Genomic DNA, 20,464 nt, shown 5'->3' on the forward strand with positions numbered 1-20,464 from the left:
AATTACACCTATAAATCATCTGTGAGGGTGGTGCAACAGTGAGGTTGACAGGCTGACTGTGAGGTGAGAGGAGCATCATCAGTCCTCTTCCTGATATGTGACAGTTATGAAACCGGTCTGTCTGTCTGTCTGTCTGTCTGTCTGTCTTGAAGAGTTAATGTTTCGCAAAACCATTTAAAACCTATGTTAGAATACGCAACATAAGCTTACATGAGCTAACTTCAGCTACACTAACAAATTACTGTGTGATATTTGCCAAACATGGTCATGGACATGTGTGTAATCACCTTTTGAGACTTAACATTTACCTCGAGCTGTCACAGCTAACAGCATTACACTAACCAGGCATGCTGCATGCATGGCACGTCCAGCAGTTTGCCAGGCAGCGTGAGGAGGACCACGGGTCCGACCCGCCCCTCACTCCTCCCCGGTACGGCTCCACCCTCTCTCGGTCTAAATAGGTTCTTCTCGCTCCTAGAATCAAGATGGCGACGTCCAGTTTGCCAAATTCTTGGCTTCTACGCGGCAGCGCACAAGCCAGTCGGTGACGTAACGGAGGGTTGCCAGCCGCTGTGGTCGCTGGCCGTCCACATCGGGCAGTGACAGCGCGCCCCCGACTCCTCCTCGCGAATGCGTGCTCGGTCACGTCGTTCCCGATCGCACGTAAGCGGACGTCTCTCTGCTGCGTCATTTGCGCGCCGCCACGCTCCTGATGCACTTCTTTTACCGAAAACCTAAAGATAGATGTTTCGATTTCAGGTGAGTGTTGTCTTTTATAAACTCACGTTCCCTCGGACGAGTCTTTTTAATGGCCGGTTGTCGACAGAGAGCTGCGGGTCAGCCCGGCTGCCTGCGCTTTACACGGTGAACCTTGTCTATTGTTTATGCGACTGGTAAAATCAATGCGGTTGGCGGCCTGTGAAGCAGCCAGCTCGCCTGGTGTCATGAGCCTGGGAGAAGGTGAGAGCTTTCTCACCCTGCTGACCACAACGAGTGCGTCGTTTGGTGAAGAATCAGAGTCAAGGACGTCTTGTGTGTTGTCGTCCAGCTGTGTGCCGAAGCTATCGGTCATTTGAGGAGCAGTGTGTTTCATCGACGTTATGTCCTGCGTGATATAACGTCAGCTTTAGCATATTGGCTAACGAGCTCTCTTTGACTGCTCCAGCCCGACAGCCCAGTGCTTTTGGAAATATGTATCTCCTGCAAAGTGTGGCATTTTGTACACTTAATGATCAATTCAGTCAAATTCATAGGTTCAAAGTCGAGTCTTAAATAAAACCCAACGTCACTCTCAATCCCACGATCTGTCCGGAACTAGCAGCACATTGATTGTGAGTGTAATCACAGGATCCATGCAGGTTTTTTAAACACTTGGAGTCTGTGTTCACTTGGAGTTGAGATGTGTTGATGTATTGTTGAGATATATTGATTCTCAATTGGGAACCGTATATAACAGGCCCTAAATCTGTAGCTATACTTTTGTAGCATGTTATTAAACTCTGATGCCTTGGGACACGTGCTGTATTTGGTATCAGGAATCGATAGCATGCACGAGAGACACTGACTGCTTAAACCCAAAGACGAGCAGTGTGTGTGTCAGTTTCTAAGCATTTTATGGCATGCATTATGCTGAAACTTTGATCAATAACTACATCACAGTAGATGCACGACTGACTTACACATGTATCAGGAATGTGCATCTTTGTAACCCAGCAAACCTTTTTCCCCCCCAACATTCAGTTGCAGTCAAAGCAAAGTTATAATTAATCATATGGATGACTACATTGTAGTGGGGTAAATAATTCCCCAGGCACTTATGTTGTGCATGCAGGCATATTGCACTGGGGAGCACAATCTATATTTAAAATGTTTAAAGATAAAGATATATTTCAAGTTTAGTTTATAAAGATAACAATTACTGTGAATTGTAATGACAATTATTATCTGCTATATTTACAGTCCCTGGATGAAGACTGTACGCTGGAGGAGGAAGATGATGGATTGGTAGAGGAGGAAGATGAAATCGATCAGTTCAATGATGACACTTTTGGAGCTGGGGCCATTGGTGAGTCGCACTGTATTTATTGTAATGTGTTAAGTAACAACACATTTTCTGATACACATTTTAGACTGACGTTTTAGGTAGGCTGCCAATTTAGAATGTACCTAAAGGTTATTTATTTATTATATATTTCAATCTCACAACTCTTAAGCTGTTTTCTGTCTGTCTCCATCAAGCTTCTGTTTTACCCTTAAACTGTCTTTGACTTTTTTTTTATACCCCAATCAGTCACTATGATGACAGAGACAAATTACTTGCATTCAAATGCTGCACATGAAGGTTTCATCCTCAGCTGAAGTGAGTCGTTGTCGTTGAACAACCATCCATCCACTCTTTCTGGCCTCTGTTACAGATGATGACTGGCAGGAGGAACACAAACGTCTCGCTCAGCTTGATGAGCGGGATGAGCGGGATGTCCTCGGAGCCGGAGGGGCGATGGGAAGGGACTCAGATTTAGGAGGATCTGAGGGTTCATCATCGACCCCTCTCTCCCTCCCACCGTTGAACTACTCCCTGTCCTCTTCTGGGCAACGTCTGCCAGGTCAGTGATGTCACCAGTGAAGCCTGACTCTGTTTATTTCTCTGTGATATTGCAGTTTAAGTTACTTTACTGGTCATTTTTAGCTCTATGAAAATCTCTTTGAGTTTTCCTGGAGTGGTTCTTTGTGAGAGCAGATATCCAAAAAGTGAAACTGTCATTTTAGATGTGGAGGATCGAGGAGGGGGAGGTGACTTGGCCGAGTCCCTGGCCCGACTCATCTTGGAGGCTGACCCAGCCATCACAGGAGTCGGAGCAACTCAGAGGCTCCCTTTGTCCCTGAACTCCTCAGGACCAGGCCTGTCAGTTCTGCAGGGTCTGGACCAAGCCAGGACCCTGCCCCAGCACGCCTCCATCCCACATCCGACACAACCGCACCAGAATGCCCGTCACCCCCAGAACCAGCTGCCTCCTGGGCCCTTCACCTCAGGTGGGAATGAATGGATTCTGTTACCAGCCCCTTTTTGTCTCACCTACCTCCCTCACGGTAGAAATGCATCACTGTTAGTAATATTTAAAGGGATACGCGTTGGCTTGGTTTTAATTTGTTTGGCCATGCTGCAATAAAGGCTTTTTAAAATCACCTTCCCACTCTGAGTGCCTCAGTTCCCGCTACTATTTAAAGGGATAGTTCAACATTTTGTGAAATCAGTGACAGTGCTGCTCCAGAGATTTTACACCATTCAAAAATATTTTTACACAAAAGTTCACATTTAAACTTTTTTTTTTTTTTTTTTTTTAATTAAGCGAGAAGGCGTGCTAAAAAAGGAGACCTTTCAATCAGTGTTTGTTTTAAAAATAGCTGTAGCTCACCATTTAATCCACAGCAACAGTGTAGCTGCGATTCTGGGTTGATGGCATCGTATCAGGCAGTGCTGTGTTCAGGGTGGACATGCAGCAGAAAATCGAGGAATGCAACTGGTCCCTTAGGACATAGGCCATTTTTGATTTTGTGAAGTTTTGCCTGTTTGTGCTGAAATCTTTTCTGATGTACCCTGTCCTGTTCCAGGGCTTCCTCCTGGCCCCCTTCCACCATCAGTGCTCAGCTACCAACAGCAGCAGCACTTGCTGCATAGAGGCTCCACTTCAATCGGCCAGGTTAGTTTGAACTGATTTGCAAAAAAAAAAAATGCTTTACTGAAACCACATCACTGCAGTCACACTTATCTCAACTCCTGTGCAAAAATCTTTTTACGTTTAATGTCCCATTGTCTCTCATTGTGACCTCCAGGTGAACTCTCACAGTATCTGGGAGAACAGTGTGGGTTTTGGGCCGGTCAGCGTCAGCCCCGGACTCATCACACATGTGGAGGTGAGGGACATGGCAACATGCAGAATGATTGTCTATCTTGAATGTAAATTAAGTTGTTAATTATACAACAAAAGTTTTAACTGTAAGTGGCTGATAATAGTTAGGAGATGCAGCAAGTTTTGGAAAAAAATAAGTTTAAAATAAGATTATTTTATTAGTGCTTCAGTGGGGAAATTAGAAGTGTTACAGCAGCACAGTAGACAGAAAGTTTCACAAACTGTTCCACATTGAGAATCTGCACAACCTCATCACCTCCCCGTACAGTCATGGTGGGGACAGCATTTTCCACACATCGGTTTATCTAGGCTGTTCTGCAGTGTGCTAGACTGATTCCTTTTAAGTATCTACAACGTTTATACAAAAGACTTTTGCTGATGATTCTTTTTTTTATGTTTTCACCACCTTCTTCCGTCCTCAGGACAGTCCACTTATGTCTATAATCAAGGAGGTGGGCCTTCCTAAGTTACCCTCACAGAGTAGGAGTGATGAAGGACGGGATTTGTCAGAGAGGGTTCCACCCCCACGCTCGTCTTCCCCTGTGATTGGCTCTCCTCCGGTGAGAGCGGTGCCGATTGGGACCCCGCCCAAACAGCCAATGAGCCACGCTCTTAATCACCAGGTGAGTATCGGGACAGTGGTGGTCCGCGCTCTGCAGTGGTTCCCCCGCTGAAACTCTTCCTCTGTCCCTCCTTCCTTTTGTTGTTAGAGGTCCAAACCCCTGGGTGCTTCTAGTTAGGTTTTCCTTTTTATCACGAGGACCCAAGCACTGATCGGTACCAGTTTAGAACAGTTGAGTTATGGGGGCTTTAGCATCTTGGAAAATCTGCAGACCAAGAAACGCTGCCAAAAAGAACACATTTTGAGGCATTCAGCATGTTTGACACATAATGGCTTTTGGCTTTTTTGAGGAGCTAAGGGTTGAAAAAAACTTTGCACATGCAACAAATGTGGCTTAATTCACAGACTGATACTGATAGGGTGTAGCATCATGGCTCAAGGGCATCCTCTTGTGCGAGGGCCCACTTTGGGACAGAATGAAAACTGAATCTCTTTTTTAAAAATGATATATGATGATATTTATCTTTGTAGAAGCAAAAAGGTTTTCAGACACCATAGTATTTTCTCGATCTCTCTCATATTCTCTCTCTCTTTCACACGCTCTCTGTAGACCCACCATCCCGCAGCAGTTCATGTGAGAGCCCCGGTCCAGCACAGATACCCACCTCCTTTTCCTGAGCGTCTGTCACCCAACACCCTCCTCAATATAGCTGTGAGTTTTACTCTCCTTTAACCCCAACCCCCCCCCTTCCCTCAGTCTGTTGTCATCATTGTCTTTAAAGGCAGAGATGCAACAAACCTGTTGTTTTTGGGAGGATTATTTAGGGACATACATCAATCCTGGCCTAATGTGGTACCTGAAGTGGCCGTTGTTCATGGGCGTGGCAAAATGGCTCAAGGGCGCCCCCCCGACAGTGAAGAGGACAAAAAAATGACTTTCACATGCATCAAAATTATGTGGACATATGTGCATCTTACTAAATGAAAAGTTATAACTATAAAAGTGATACAGGACTATAAATTATACATTGTTATCAGGTAAGGTAAAGAGAGTATGCATGGAGTGTATAACAGCCATAGCTCAAATTATTGCATATTAGTAATGACATGAAGATATAGATACTAAGATAGATAATGTCCTTTTGTATCATGTTCAGAACTCTCCACTCTGTCGTGGTCCGTTCCCTCCTGCAGTTGGTCCAGTTCTGTCCCAGATTCAGCGAGCACAGCTGCTCAACTCTCAAGTTGGTACCCCACACACACACACACACACCCTAACTCTTGTGTGATAAGATGGTTTACAGTTATTTTCCTGCAGCCTCAATCCCTGGACACTTCACTCAGTCCTCACCTGTCTCTCTCCAGGTGGCAGGATTTGCTCGCGGTGGACCAACTCCTCCGTTGTTACCGGGTGGTGGTGGTTTTAGGCCGTTCTTTGGGGGCCCACCTCCTCCACACGGTCACCGCATGGGGCCGCTCCCTCCTCATGGCCCCCCCAACCACGCCATCCGGCACAACACCACCCACCTCCATCCTCAGCACCGGCGTATGCTCAACCAGCGCATGCAGAGCCGAGGAGGGTAAGTGAGAGTGTGTGTGTGTGTAAGATCAGAAGAACAGTTATAAAGTTGTCAAGCTCTGTTACATACTGTGCGCTAGGTTTGTGTATATATTCATAGGAACACGATTGTTCAGAATTTGTAAAATTGTAGTGCCAAAAGAAAAGTGCTGTTTTTATGTGACTCTACAAGACTTGTTTATTTAAACAGACATTGGATTTTTTGGTGGCCACTCCCAAACCTTCACCATTCAACCTTAATCTGTTGTATTTTAATTGGGTCATTCAGCCAATCAGGACAGAGTCAGAGGTTCCTCTCCTGATTGGCTCACCAGGCTGTTTTTTGCAACAGGAGAGCAAAACCTGAGGGATTTTAAAAAATATATATATTTGGTTCTCAAAATCACTAATATATCTTCTTAATGATCAACACTTGAAGTAAAACACAGCCCTGCAGATTAATAAACATCAGACACTGCAGAAGACTTCAGAGACAGCAGGTGTCGCATGCAGAAAACCAAAGACCACTGAGGCCGTTAACATCCCGTCCCTCCTGTAGGGACCGAGGACGGACTGGAGGGGACCGGCGCAGCAGGGACCCCTACAGTAATCTGATGACTCAGAAAGAGAAGGAGTGGGTCACCAAGATTCAGATGATGCAGCTGCAGAGTACCGACCCGTACCTGGATGACTACTACTATCAGGTTGGTTGGCTTTCGATGTGTTTACCTCGTCACTTGTTACTGACCTTAATCACTGAAGATGATAAGGGTTGAAGATTATACTGATACCAATGTCCTAATCAATTACTTACTACTCCAATTTTTTATCGATCCCCTTAATCAATTTTCTGTCTTGGGGGTAAAAGATAAACCTCAGCCCAGGGAGGTTTGAGGATGTTTTTAAACATTTTAAAAGTAATTAAAGTAAGTAAAGACTCATTTTTTGTGACTTCATGATTGTTTTGTTTATGTGAAAATTAATATAAATCCTGGACACTGGAGTTGGATTCATGTTGATTCTGTCAGATAAGGATTATATCACCACAGCGCAGCATCTTGGGAACTGCTGTACATGTTTAAACCATTCACATAGTTGTCGCAGACACAGAAACATGTAAAGGTGGACTTTGGACAGGAGGTGGTGGTGTAACACTCTGCAGTATGTCCGAGTGTGACATTACATTTTAAGAAGACACATTCCTCAGTCAGTCATTGTAATAGTTAACAACCCTCCCATCAGCATAAGGTGTGAAATTCAAATAGAATAGCAATTCTGAAGCAGCATAAACGGCACTAAAGTATGAAAATTCAAATGAATTGTTGTGTTTTTTTTCGTCTGTGTACTGGGATCCTCAGGAGCAGATTCTATCTGAGCAAAACAAAAAGTCAGCCCCCATTGATCACAGTCACGTGTGTGTTTGCAGAATTACTATGAAAAGATGGAGAAACGTCAGGAGAGAGAGACGGACAGCAGCAAGAAGGAGCACACCACCAAACTCATCACCCCTCAGGTTGCCAAGGTCGAACACACCTACAGACCAGGTAAATGACGCCTGAATATTCCCACAACATGAGATCGCACACACATGACACTGGAGACCTGTTCTGAATGTCGACTTGTGTTTTACCCACAGTTCAGTTCGCAGGCTCTTTAGGGAAGCTGACGGTCTCCAGTGTGAACAACCCCCGCAAGATGATCGATGCTGTGGTGACGACTCGCACAGATGATGAGGTGTGTTTTTATATACGTCATTGTATTTCTTCTCAAGGCTCGGTGGTCTCTTTCTGTATTTTCTGAAGGTTTATATATCAATACCTTTGACCAAAAGTTTCAGGAACTTTAAGTTCCTGTCGTCTTCATTATGAGTTCCTTCCTTACGACGGACGTCCACTGTGGCGGCAGAGCCTCCCACTCTGCAGCAGGCCGCTCTGGCATAACATGAGTTTTTTTTTTTGAGACCTGAAGACCAGGCCAAGCCGACCAAGCCTCGGCCCTGAGCCGCAGGGGGAATCACAACATCCTTTTTCGGTCATGTTGTTTTGGTGTCAAAAGTCTTTCGGCCTACGTCTTATTAGCATGGATGCAAACAGCGCGCCGAAAAGCGAAACTCGCTTTTTTCATGACCAATTAGGTGACTTGTGTGAATCGTTCAGATCCGAAGAGTTTTTGTTTTGGGGGAGGGGGGGGGGGTCTCAGCGTCTCAGCTGGGGTCAGTAAAATGTTTTTCTAACAGGCTGACAGTGACAATCACGTGAAACTGAGGCGAACTCATTCATGGTCTCTGATTATATTGATAACAGCCGACCTCCAATGTGGACGCGACATGCGCGCTCATTAAAGCGGCGCGTATCCGCGTGCAGTCGGTGCGACGGCGACGCCGTTTTTTTTTTCCCCCGTGCATGTGGAGCTGTGCGCCGCGGAGATGCACGGTTCTCTACGTTGCTGTGTCAGGCAGGTGTTTCCCACGGAGCTCTGCCCCGTTTCAGAGGTGCAGGAAGCCCTGAGTGGAAAGACGTTGCCTCCGCGATGTAGAATGTGTTCAATTAAAGTGAAACTAACACATTATAGAGGCCTATATGTCCATTACTCACTGAATGAAACATCCCATGTCTTTATTTATTCAGTTTATTTTAATAGTAATAATTATGACTAACATTCAGTGAAGACCTAAAATTCAGTATCTCCAAAATGGAAATATTGCTAAGGAATTTTTTTTTTTAAGCATTTTTAATATAGAAATGTTGGCCTTCTGAAAACTATGTCCATCTATAATCAATCAATACTTGGTTGAGGTTGAACTACTGGAAATTGTGAGCACCCCCCCCCCCCGGGAAATTCCTCTCTTTTTTGGTCCTGACCCGTTTGCATCCCTGTATTAGTAATACACTACAATGTAATGGAGATAATAACTTCTTTCTCCCACATTGTTGTGAATATGGTATCTTATAGGATTACAAAATTGTATCTATAGTGGAAAACAATCGAACGAATCCACTGATTAAAAAACAAAACAGTGGTCTTGCAGCTGGAATTGAATATACCAGGTGAAATAATGCCGTGCGTACTCATCCAATCAGAGATGTCCAGTACGCAGACCACAACCCCCAAAGTTCCTGAACCTTTCAGAAAGTACCACCCCTTGATCTAAATGTAGTTCCTGGTTCCTGTGTCTGAAACGCTCGTAGTCTCTTGAAAGGTTCTTGGCTCCTGGTGACGTCTGCTTCAATGCACATGCAGGTGATAAGTTTCTTAACCTGCCAGGAGATGGCTCACAAGGAATGAGCTTTGGTATTTGACGTGGCCTTTAGGGTTCTCACCGTTGTTCTATCAGAAGAGCTGACGGTGTGAAAACATCTCACAGTAGTGTGTAGAAACATACTGTTGTTATTTTCTTGAATTTTAACTAATTCACTCTTAATCGGTATTTGAAGTGTATGTTTATGTCCTCTCCCTCTAGGAGAAAAGAGAGAAGCAGGTGTGGAATAAGAGGCGACAGATCCTCTACACTGTTGAGAAGGTAGGACAATCATGGCTGAGCGCGTTCACTAAGGCTGCAAGACGCACACTACCGGATCCTAAATACACTTGCGTGACCCCGTCCCTCTGTTATCTCACCCTGTCCTCCAGATGTACACTTTGCTCCTGGAGGTTCAAGACTTCGAGAAACGTTTCGTCCTGGCTCCAGAAGAGGAAAGAGAGTCTCTGCTGGAGCAGCATAAAGCCAACACAGTACAGCTCTGTAACTCTCTGCGGGAGAAGGAGTGGGATGACAGGTGGGAGGAAGAGAGGGAGGGAGGGAGGGAGGGAGGGAGGGAGGGAGATGGAGGTGTAACTGAACTACAGGGGCCACACTAATGTGCATACTAATCTTTTCTCTTCTCATCCAAAGAGTAAGCGATGAGCAGTGTGTGATGATCATGTCCGTGAGGAAGGGCAAGCGGCTCATATCCAGGCTCCTCCCCCTCCTGCCCGCAGCCCAGGCCACCGCCGTTGTCATGGCGATTGCACGCAACTTTCCTGCCCTGGCCAAGAAGGACAAGCAGGACCAGGTGACAGTTACAAGATGTAACATTTCCATGACGACATGTAGGAGCAAAGTGTTGTTGCCTTGTTGACATGGTGTCAACATACAGGAGCAGTGTTACTGATCCTTACTATAAAGATACAGTCCAATATGTTGAGCTTAACGATGACATTATAGAGAGCCTAAGCGGAAGCAGGAAGTAACGCTCACCATGGGACCTCAATTCCATGTAAGTGAATGGGAGTCAGTGAGGACTATAATAAAATTTTTACTCCCATTCACTCACATGGAGATTTTTTCCGAATTGAGGTCCCATGGCGAGCTTCACTTCCTGCTTCCGCTTAGGCTCTCTATACTGGATAGCAGCAGAGTGATAAGACTACACAGACCTGAGCCCGAGGACCTCAAAGGGAATTACATGAAGAGTGCAACACAAAACTGTAGTTAAACAGGACAGTAGGTGTGTGATGACAGACGCTTCCAGTCCGTCAGCTGCTCATGGTGGATGTTGTCTAGCAGGTAATATGCAAAAGACAATGACAGTGTGAATGTGAACATGTGCAGGTGCTGTGGTGGTTGGTGGAGCCGGTTTCTGCTGTGATCCAGTCACTGTCGAGCTCCGCCCTCACAGACCTCCTGCAGGAGCTTCAAGGCAGCGAGGGCCAACTGGCCTCAGTACTGCACAACAAGGTAACACAACTTTCTGGTCAGACGGATGCGTACTGTAATTCTTCTTCATGGCGTCCAGCGAGGAAACTGACAACTGGTCTTGATCAGAAAATATTTCAACTCTCTAAACAGTCGCCTCACTTCAGTATTCACCCTCCTGTTGACCTCCTGGGTCGAGGAAGGAAGGAAGGCCGGAAGGATGAAGGAAGGAAGGAAGGAAGGAAGGAAGGAAGGAAGGAAGGAAGGAAGGAAGGAAGGAAGGAAGGAAGGAAGGACAAAGGGAACGATGGGAGGAAAGAAGGAAGGGAAAAAGGAAGGAAAGCTAGATGGAAGGAGGAAACAGATTGGGTAAATTAGGTCAAAAAAGAAGGGAGGGAGGGAGGCAAAAGGGATTGTGGACAGAAGGAAGGGAAAAGGGAAGGAAAGAAAGATGTAGGGAGGGGAGAGAACAGATTTGTTCAAGGAAAGAAGGAAGGGAAAAGGGAGGAAAGATGGAGGGAGGAAATAGACCAGGTGAATTGGATCAAAAGAGGAAGGAAGAACTGGTAAGGACAAAGGGAAGGAAGTAAAGAAGGAAGGGAAAAAGGATTGTGGAAAGAAGAGGAAGGAAAGAAAGAAGGAAGGATGGAGGAAGGGAACAGATTGGGTCAATGTGACCCAGAAGGACAACAGGAGGGTTAAAATAAGGCTGAACATCTTCTACACTTTCAACAAACTCCATTTCAATCGATCAGACAGAAAAATAATTCACATTGATTTTGTTTATTGTTTATTGTCAGTTAGCAGACGGGTGTTTGTGTGTGTGCTGCTAACACACCTGTGTGTCCTGTGCAGTGTGGTGTGACTCTGCTGTATCTGATCCTGAGTGAAGGAGAGAAGATGCAAAGCTCAGACGCCAACTCTCAACTCATGGACGACAATCGATGGTGAGCGGTGTGCATGTCTGTGATGTCGTCGTCGTCGTCATCATCACACAATGGTTCCTGTAACCCCCCCCCACCATTAACACACAGTGACCCTCTCTCTGTCTCTCTCTCTGTCCAGGACTGAGTTGGTATTTTCAGTGACGAGGGAGCTGCTCAGCATCCCGCCCTCCTCCCTCTCCCCCCCTCTCTTCACCCCATCCAACCTGCTCTCCCTCTTCTCACGCTACGTCGACCGACAGAGACTGGAGCTGTTACAAAACAAGCTGCAGTGAGTTTTATACACACACACACAGACACACACACACAGTGACAGCGTGTCGGCGTCGGTCCTTAAACAGTGTCTATCTGTGTCGATGAATAACACTCACTGATCACTAATTGTAAAAATTGTTTTTGTGTTTCTCAGGATCTCTGCTTTGTCCAGGTAGAAGTTACTACAAATATGAACACATCGCTCTCCCTTCTCGATGCAGACCTTCGTCTTTGTGTGGGCGTGTGCGTTTGAGTGTGTGTGTGTGTGTGTGTGTGTTTGTGTGAGTGTGTGAATCCACGGTGGATCATTTTAATCCAGCAGAATCTCTAGTCTCTTGGTTTTTCTTTGTTTAGTATCTGGTGTGCGTGGGTGTGTGTGTGACAGCAGCACAGAGAGCGCATGACAGGTGCACAGTCTGAATGATGATGATAAATATGGAATCTGCATTTTTAAATATCTTGTTTACGATTATGCCTGTGACGAACCTTCAAATTAAAAGTATTTCTATTATATAAAACATGGACTGTTTCTTGTGTCAATGTTAATTCTTCACTGAGTGTTTCACCCAAGATGCTTACATGACCCCCAATGCAACTTGACCTCTGACAGCTGGGTGTGTCATACCACATCCTCAAGCTAAGATAAAGAGCAGACTAACTTTGATTTGACTTCAACTGACACTGATTCAAGTGATAAGACATTTGCTTGGTGTCAAATCACTTTCTCTTTTAAAACAACGATGAAAAGATTAATAAATAAAAAGAAATGTCTGGCAGTGCTGGTAAGCAATTTATTGTAAAACCTTAATTACCTGCCTTACTACCCCGTCAACATGTCAGGCAGTGTGGAGTTTTATCATTTCAAACCATTTTAACTACTTTTAACCCTTTTCTTCCCTCCCCTCTATTTGACAATTACTTTAAAAAAAAGATTTATGAATATGAACGCTATTTATTTTTTCTGATTTATGCTTAATGATCATTATCATGATTAAATAGTTTTGTGGCCACATCATTTACAAGTCCAGCTGAAATGCTTTTGGGGTGATAGTGATGTTCTTTCTTTGGTCTTTGGTTCCAGAGGTTGTGGGTTCAATCCTTAACTGGTGCAAAGTGAACATTACAAGGTCAACTGTCTTGTCTTCCTATTCTCCTGTTTGTTGTTCAGAATTTGCCTAAATTTGCCAAAACGGCTGAAAATTTGAAATATTGTTCTAATTTGTAATGACAGTCACTCATGCCACTTTAAACAGCTTTGGAGCAGGGATTTTCTACATAACTCCCCCTTGCGTGACCAGTATCACCCCATACCTCCTACATTATTAACTGTATGGAAATACAGTTCAGACAAAAAAAATAAAACGACGTCGTCCACCGAAATGAGATCCAGATGTTTTGGCAGGTCTGAAAACAACAAGGCTTTGTATAACGCTAGCCCATGCGCTAGCCCTGTAATTCTCTGTATGCATGCCATTAGCAGGACAGTTACCGCGCTCACGTTCGGGCTTTTATTTTGAAGGCTCGTCGAGTCAACATGCTACTAGTATCTGATTTTGTGTGTGCACTGTGCAGTGATTTAAACCGCTGCCTGTGATAGATAAGAGAGCGATACAGCATGTTTACCCTGTCGATCAGAAATAAAACCAAGAGGGGCTCGACCCACCGGGAGGAGAGTGTTTATGGCGTCTTCTGCCAAACAAACCACAACGCCGCCATTACTCTGGACGCTTCAGTACAACAGGAAGCTCTCAAGACAAATGAGGACAGAGGCCGGAGAAGGATGTGGCTCCGTGAACAGCTCTGTGTTTGTTATGGCACCAATATATGTTCATTTATACCCGAAGACAGTGAAAAGACCCCTCCCATTTTCTTTTCTCAACCCTAACCCTCGGTCATTAACCGTCATGCGTGGCAGTGCAACAGGTGGCTCCGTGGCGCAATGGATAGCGCATTGGACTTCTAGGTAGATGAATGCGAAGAGATTCAAAGGTTGTGGGTTCGAGTCCCACCGGAGTCGCACTTTTTCGTTTTCAGCGTCACTATCACGGCATTAGTGGCTTACAACTATGACAGCATTACGTTTGATTTTAATTAACGTAATGGTTTGAGTAACAGACGCGATCCCACTCCTTTTCAGCGCTAAAAAAAATCACTAAACCCCCAAAACCATTTTTTGTTGTTGCTGAAAACGAATGTATTTGAGTATTAAGTAGTGTTGATGATTGATTCTGGTCCAAATCTTGACATTTTAGTCCAAGTATTTGAATTTGGCTTATTTTGTTGTAAAAATGCATTAGCGACTGCCCTCTACGGGTTGGTCATGAGATCACCGTTGTGAATCTGGCTCGTGTACATTTGTCTATGCTTCCTGAAGTCAGATTTAATTTAAACCATAGACTGTAGGAGATTTAAACTCACTCACCCATGGCATCTACACTTGTCACATTTAGCGACTAGAATAGATGTGAAGCAGGTCTTATAGGAGCTAAACGGCCCACATGTGATAATGTGAATGTGTTCTGTGCAGAAATTACAAGTCATATAAAATGTAATAATGTCAGTTAGAGTACACACTGTAACAGTGTTTTTGTTTCCAAAAAACAAGATATGGTCCAAATTTGGAGTTTGCTAATTACCTTTTTTCTCCATGATATCGAGTGTAATCGATGAGCCCTAGAGGACTCCTAATCAGGTGACACGGAAGTAGGTTAATACTTCAAAATAAAAGCTAAGAGGATGGTTTAACCATAAACAATGGTGAAAAACGATGTGTATTACAGAAAAGAAACGCACATTTCAGGACCGTGTTTTTATTTGAAAATGGGGTAGTATGTCTCCGTGTCTCAATCAACACAACAAACCAATATCAATAGATCAATAGAAAAACTTACATAAAAAAATCATTCATATTTTTTCTTTTTTCCCCTCCCATTTTGTTTTTTCTTTGAAAATACAATTGTATGATTTGGCAGAAAAGAAAGTTCTACTGTTGAGCTGTAAAAGTAAACATTGGTGAATTACCCCATCTGTCCTAACAAGAAGTACTGTGGCTGTGTCCTCACTCTCTCATTCACTATTCCCTACTAATCGGATGTCCACTACATTTCGCGCTGAATTGTGGCATACAATGAGTGGCGCCGCCAGCCGGAATCCTGTACGCACTGTGCGTACAATTTTTTTCATAGGTGGAAAAAAAAAGAAGCAATTTTGTTTATTTTGAGCGGGTGTGATAAAGACGCTTGTTGTTTGTAACAGGCTAAACGTGCTGAGTTCATTGATTGTTAAACCAATCAGTGGAAGCCTAACGTAAAAGCCAGTGATTGTCGTTTACATCATGTCATCTGTCTCTTTTTGATTTCTGGCGCCTATTACACTACCGCTATGTGATGATTACGCCCGGTCCAGTATAGAAATGTCAAAAAGACAGTTGAGCCTTTTCCAGGCATTTAAAAAAAAAAAAGAGAGATCCAAACCCACGATCACAAACACGCAGCAGAGCAGCGATAATGAAGGTCTCTCCTCTCTAGCTCCAAACTCACTCGTCTGCACCGCGATTATGGACTCATAAGTGCCGATTCCAGGTTGAGCCCCCACTGGGGGAGCCTCGGCCCATCAGCTGTGTGTCTGTGGGTATGTGTAACCCGTATGTGTGTAGCCTGTGTGTGTTAATCTCTCACGCGCTCTGTTAAGATGAATCAACACAAACCGCTGCAGAGCGCGAGCCTGGCACAGAGGTGCGCGCTCTGGCGCATCTGGCACAGTCGGTTAACGGCACCGAAAGGAAACTGGCTCCGCTCCGCGGCTATTTCGCGTCCGACGTCTATGTTAAGCACATGTTGTTATTGATATTGTAGCGTCCGACCCGACGTAACTACAACAACATAACACAAACTTATCTGACAGCTCTCTCACTTTTTCCTCTGCTCCTCCTCACTCACCTACACACACTGTCTTCCTCACACTCACCCCGGCCCCTCAGCTTCTCATCCAACCATACCCTACCTGCCCGTACACATTCACAGTCAGTCAGGAATCACACAACTTAAACATCACAACAACATTACTGCGGGGTCGCAACAATATTTTCAGTTGTGCAGTATATTATGACAAGTCCCATTGCTACGTGGCATGATGGGCACAGCGACCCCCCCCCCGAAAAAAAAATTGTTGCAGCCTATTTGCCGTTTCTGTGCGTACATTGAAATTGAATCCTGGCGGCGCCACTGATAGTGAATATTGATCACTAAACATTCTGACACCACTGCAAAATGGTGTGTGAACAGGAATTGTAGGTAAGTGAACCAGTTGTTAGGTTTCATCTGTGTCTTAAAAACCACCTGCCTTATAGCAGGTGTATAGCGGAGAATAAAAAATACAAAATGTATAAAATACATTTAAATATAAAACAGTTTAAACATTATAACCATAACTCATCAGAAATAATTTAACATTCTGCACAAACAAATCTCTCGTCCAGCTTTGGTCTTCCCACGTAAACATGATGGAATCGCCTTCCGCAGATCTCACAGGATATCTGTAGTGCAAAAAAAAACAAACAAGTGGACAATATAAGAACTTATTTTCGCTTACATAGTGTCTTGTGTGTCTTATATTTATTTTGAGCAGCTGTTGTGTTGTTTGTGCCCACACCATGCTGTAATTAGAGTCCTCCTGTTTAATGGTCTCTGACACAGCATCCTCCACACTGCTGTCAATCTGTAATATAGAGAACTCATTTATTAATACAGTTTTTGATCTTTAACAATTGCTCTTTGTTGACTAACTGTACAATCTCAAAGAATTCCTGATCATTACAACTATGAAAACCAGTGATTTAACATTACCTTCTTTACCTATGACCTTGGTAATAAATATCAAATTTAAAGGAGCATTATCGCAAATTACAATTCCTTGTTAGGCCACTAGATGGGGCCAGTGGTGCAGTTTATCTGAAGTAAACATCCTACATAGCATGCCGTTGAGGAGCGGCCGGGCCGGCTTGTCTCATAACAAAAATAAATTCTGCATTTGCTCCACAGACACTACACTGTTGGCTATATTTTGTATACATTGTATAAACAGTTATGGCTCCCCTCGACCTATTTATTGCGTATTTCAGTTTTTTTTTATTGCTATTACTGCTGTATTTGTGATAATGCTCCTTTGAATAACATATTTCCAACTATGTCAACAAAATATATTACATTAAAGGATTTGAATAGATACAACCTCAACTAAGGCATAGTAACTTCTTTGGGCACAAAATACTTATATATTGAGCACATTTTTTATATTTTGTGTAGCATATACCGGTAATAAAAAATTGACACAGATTTTTTTTTTTTTAGTTTGTGTTTGACATAAATTAACCATAGGTGTTTTACAAACCAAACCTTGAAATCTTGTGGAACCTCATCTGGGAGGCGGGCCTCTGTACCAAACAGGAGGAGGAATGGGGAAAACTCAGTTGTCATGTGCTTTTTTGTTCGCAGTTCAAACAATACAGCATCCAGATATAAGTCCCACTGGTTAGGACGATCTGAGACAAGTTGATACAGTGCCCTGAAAAATATTGTAACATTAACGGGAAAGCCAACATGTTTTCAACACACTCTCAGTCATAAAATCAAATTACATATTCAACCAAAGAAAGAAAGATACACGGTAAAGTAATATGATTACAGGGTTGTTACCTCTGTATAGTGCCATTGTGTTTTCCAACGAGTCCATTGGCCGGGGGACGATAGAGTGCACAAAGACTGATTGTGGTCCCCAGGTGTTTACACACTACCTTGTTCAGCTGTTGGTTAACAATACAGACCATATTAATCTTCCTATGAAATAAACTGCTTGAGGTTCCTTGCAAAACATGATACTGCATGCATATGACATGCTGTAACACTAAACAAACCTCACGAACAAATTCTCCTCCCTCGTCAGTTAAGATTCTTTTAGGAGCACCAAAACGATAATAAAACTTCATGATGCACGCTGCTACACTTTCAGCCGTTTTGGAGGGTAAGGCGAATGCTTCTGTCCACTTGGTAAAGTAGTCCACCATTACACATATGTAGATATTGCCTGCGTCTGTCTCAGACACTTCTCCAATAATGTCCATCCCCACAACTTCAAATGGTTGGCTAACCTTAACAAAGGAGAGAAAAAAACAAAAAAATTAACTGTCAAATACTATCAAACATTATCCATCACAAAATGTAAACTTCCACCAATAAAGCGTAATATTGAGACTCACTTGTTCATGGAGGAGCTCAGTCTCCTGCTCCTGCTTTATACTTGGAGCACTGGTTTGTCTCTCCATACATTCTGTAGCCTAGAAGACAACATGTAAACAGTGAATTTGAGTTTTACAAGGAGTGGGTTGTCATTATATTGTATGTGGTATGGCCAGTGTCTGGTTGACATTATACAAATTTTATTGCATCACACCAAATGATACGGTCCTGTATCACAGCAGTTCCCTTCAGTGCTGAGTTTAGTTTATCAGTATTGTTCTCAAAAGGAAAACAAAATAACAAACATTAACTTTTAAGTACTATCAAACATTATCCATCACAACATGTACGCTTCCACGATTAAAGCAAAAATATTGAGACTCACTTGTATAGGGATGAACTCAGTCTCCTGCTTTATACTTGGAGCATTGGTTTGTCTCTCCATACATTCTGTAGCCTAGAAGACAACATGCAAACAGGGAATTTGAGTTTTACAAGGAGTGGGTTGGTTATCATTGTAATTTATGTGGTATGACTAGTGTCTGGATAACTTGGCCACCTAGGTATTAATAGTAATACTAGTACTAGTAATACTAGTAACTAGGTACACCCAGGTATTTGTTCTCCTCAATGTCTCCCCCACCCACCACAACCCAAACCAAATGGCTCCTTTCAGCCACACCCTCTCTTCCCCACCTAGCACATCATCATCACCATCACCACACCCCAACCCCCACCTATCTCAACAGGGGTCCCTCCACATCCCCCTTCCAGCTTCTCCATAACAACAGACCAGGATCAAAGCAAGGAAGGCAACTGGCCCTGATGGCATCAGCTCCAGACTGCTCACAGACTGTGCAGATCAGCTCTGTGAGGTTTTCCTGCACATTTGCACTTTGAGCCTCAGTCTGGAGGGAGTTCTGCTCCTGTGGAAACTCCCATGGCTCGTAATACGTTCACATGTTTACTGCTAGCAACTCAATGTCTCCGCTGCAGAGAGCAGCCCCGATATACCCTGGGTGAGATCATCTATCGTTCACAGACGACTTTTTACTAAACATGATCCATCACAAAATGTGAGCTTCCATGAATGAATGAATGATGAATTTTATTGCATCACACCAAACACAAATGTATGATACTGAGTCCTGTATCACAGCAGGACAGTTTCCTTCAGTGCCGAGTTTAGTTTATCAGTATTGTTCTCAAAAGGAAAACAAAATAACAAACATCAAACATTATTCAATCACAAAATGTAAGCTTCCACAATTAAAGTAAAATATTGAGACTCACTTGTTCGGGGATGAACTGAGGACTGGTGTGTCTGTCCAAACATTTTGTAACCTAGAAGACAACATGTAAACAGTGAATTTGAGTTTCACAAGGAGTGGGTTATCATTATGTTTTATGTGGCATGACTAGTGTCTGGCTAACGTATACAAATTTTACTGCATCACACCAAACACAAATGTATGATACAGAGTTCTGTATCACAGCAGGACCTTGTCCTTTAGTATATCAGTATTGATCTCAAAGGAAAACAAAATAACACACACTTTGAAGTACTATCCATCACAAAAGGTAAGCCCGATGAATAAAGCAAAAATACTCAGACTCACTTGTTTGGGAATATGTTTAGTAACCGTCTTTGTACCTGGAGCACCGATTTGGCATCCCTTGCATTCTCTAACCTAGAAGACAACAGAAGTAAACAGTAAATTTGAGGGTTACAAAAGTGGGTTGTCATTATGTCTCTGGCTGACATATACACATTCTACTACATCACACCAAACACAAATATATGATACGAGTCCTGTATCAAAGCAGGACATTGTCCCTCCATGGTTCTGCTGAGTTTAGTATGAGATACTCAATTACATTGTTATATTCGTGCTTAAAATTTAATTCAGCATGTTTACTTTTTACATTAATTTATATATTAAAAAAAATACTCACCCATTTATCGAGGTCTGCCGTAATGCCAGGCCAGTAAAAGTTTTCGCACGCTTTGTCCCTTGTTTTCACGATACCACTGTGGGTTCCATTGGCATTTACGTGACAATCCCTAAAGATTTGCATGGCTTCTTTGATTCCACACACAACCAATCTTTCGTCACCTTTTTTTCTTCTTTTGTGATACAATAGATCTCCTGTTAGAATACAAAAAATATGTACTCACTTACAAATTACATTACTCAGCATGTTTATGTAATATTACAGTACCTCAACAAGTTATCTTTTAGAAATGGATTTGGAGCTGAACGTTTCTGATGTTGTATATAGTATCATTGTTTTCCTTTACCATCAAAATATAGAGATATACACCACA

General features: G+C 43.3%; 1 protein-coding gene and 1 non-coding gene across 2 annotated transcripts; both read left to right on the plus strand.

Annotated features, from left to right (window-relative positions):
- The first annotated feature begins 578 nt into the window (after positions 1–578).
- On the plus strand, positions 579–12,420 carry patl1 (PAT1 homolog 1, processing body mRNA decay factor). Its single transcript, XM_085779278.1, has 20 exons — positions 579–759; positions 1,960–2,065; positions 2,415–2,603; positions 2,767–3,030; positions 3,610–3,698; positions 3,832–3,912; positions 4,331–4,531; positions 5,081–5,182; positions 5,628–5,714; positions 5,836–6,050; positions 6,588–6,732; positions 7,455–7,572; positions 7,665–7,762; positions 9,489–9,548; positions 9,659–9,804; positions 9,921–10,080; positions 10,620–10,745; positions 11,559–11,650; positions 11,769–11,918; positions 12,057–12,420. Exons 1-20 carry the CDS (start codon positions 745–747, stop codon positions 12,076–12,078), a joined length of 2,466 nt encoding a protein of 821 aa, XP_085635404.1. The 5' UTR covers positions 579–744; the 3' UTR covers positions 12,079–12,420.
- A 1,407-nt stretch (positions 12,421–13,827) lies between these two features.
- trnar-ucu (transfer RNA arginine (anticodon UCU)) lies at positions 13,828–13,919 on the plus strand. Its single transcript is given in 2 exon segments — positions 13,828–13,864; positions 13,884–13,919. It is a non-coding gene; the product is annotated as a tRNA-Arg (tRNA).
- The last annotated feature ends 6,545 nt before the right edge of the window (positions 13,920–20,464 follow it).

Source organism: Trachurus japonicus, chromosome 1, assembly GCF_045865225.1.
Source record: "Trachurus japonicus isolate A0001 chromosome 1, Traja_1.0".
Classification (NCBI taxonomy): Eukaryota; Metazoa; Chordata; class Actinopteri; order Carangiformes; family Carangidae; genus Trachurus; species Trachurus japonicus.

Bases quoted from the DNA above. Each gene is read 5' to 3' on its own strand.
- patl1 (XM_085779278.1), top strand. The intron at 4,532-5,080 runs GTGAGTATCGGG...CGCTCTCTGTAG, and splicing joins GCCACGCTCTTAATCACCAG to ACCCACCATCCCGCAGCAGT. The intron at 5,183-5,627 runs GTGAGTTTTACT...TATCATGTTCAG, and splicing joins ACACCCTCCTCAATATAGCT to AACTCTCCACTCTGTCGTGG.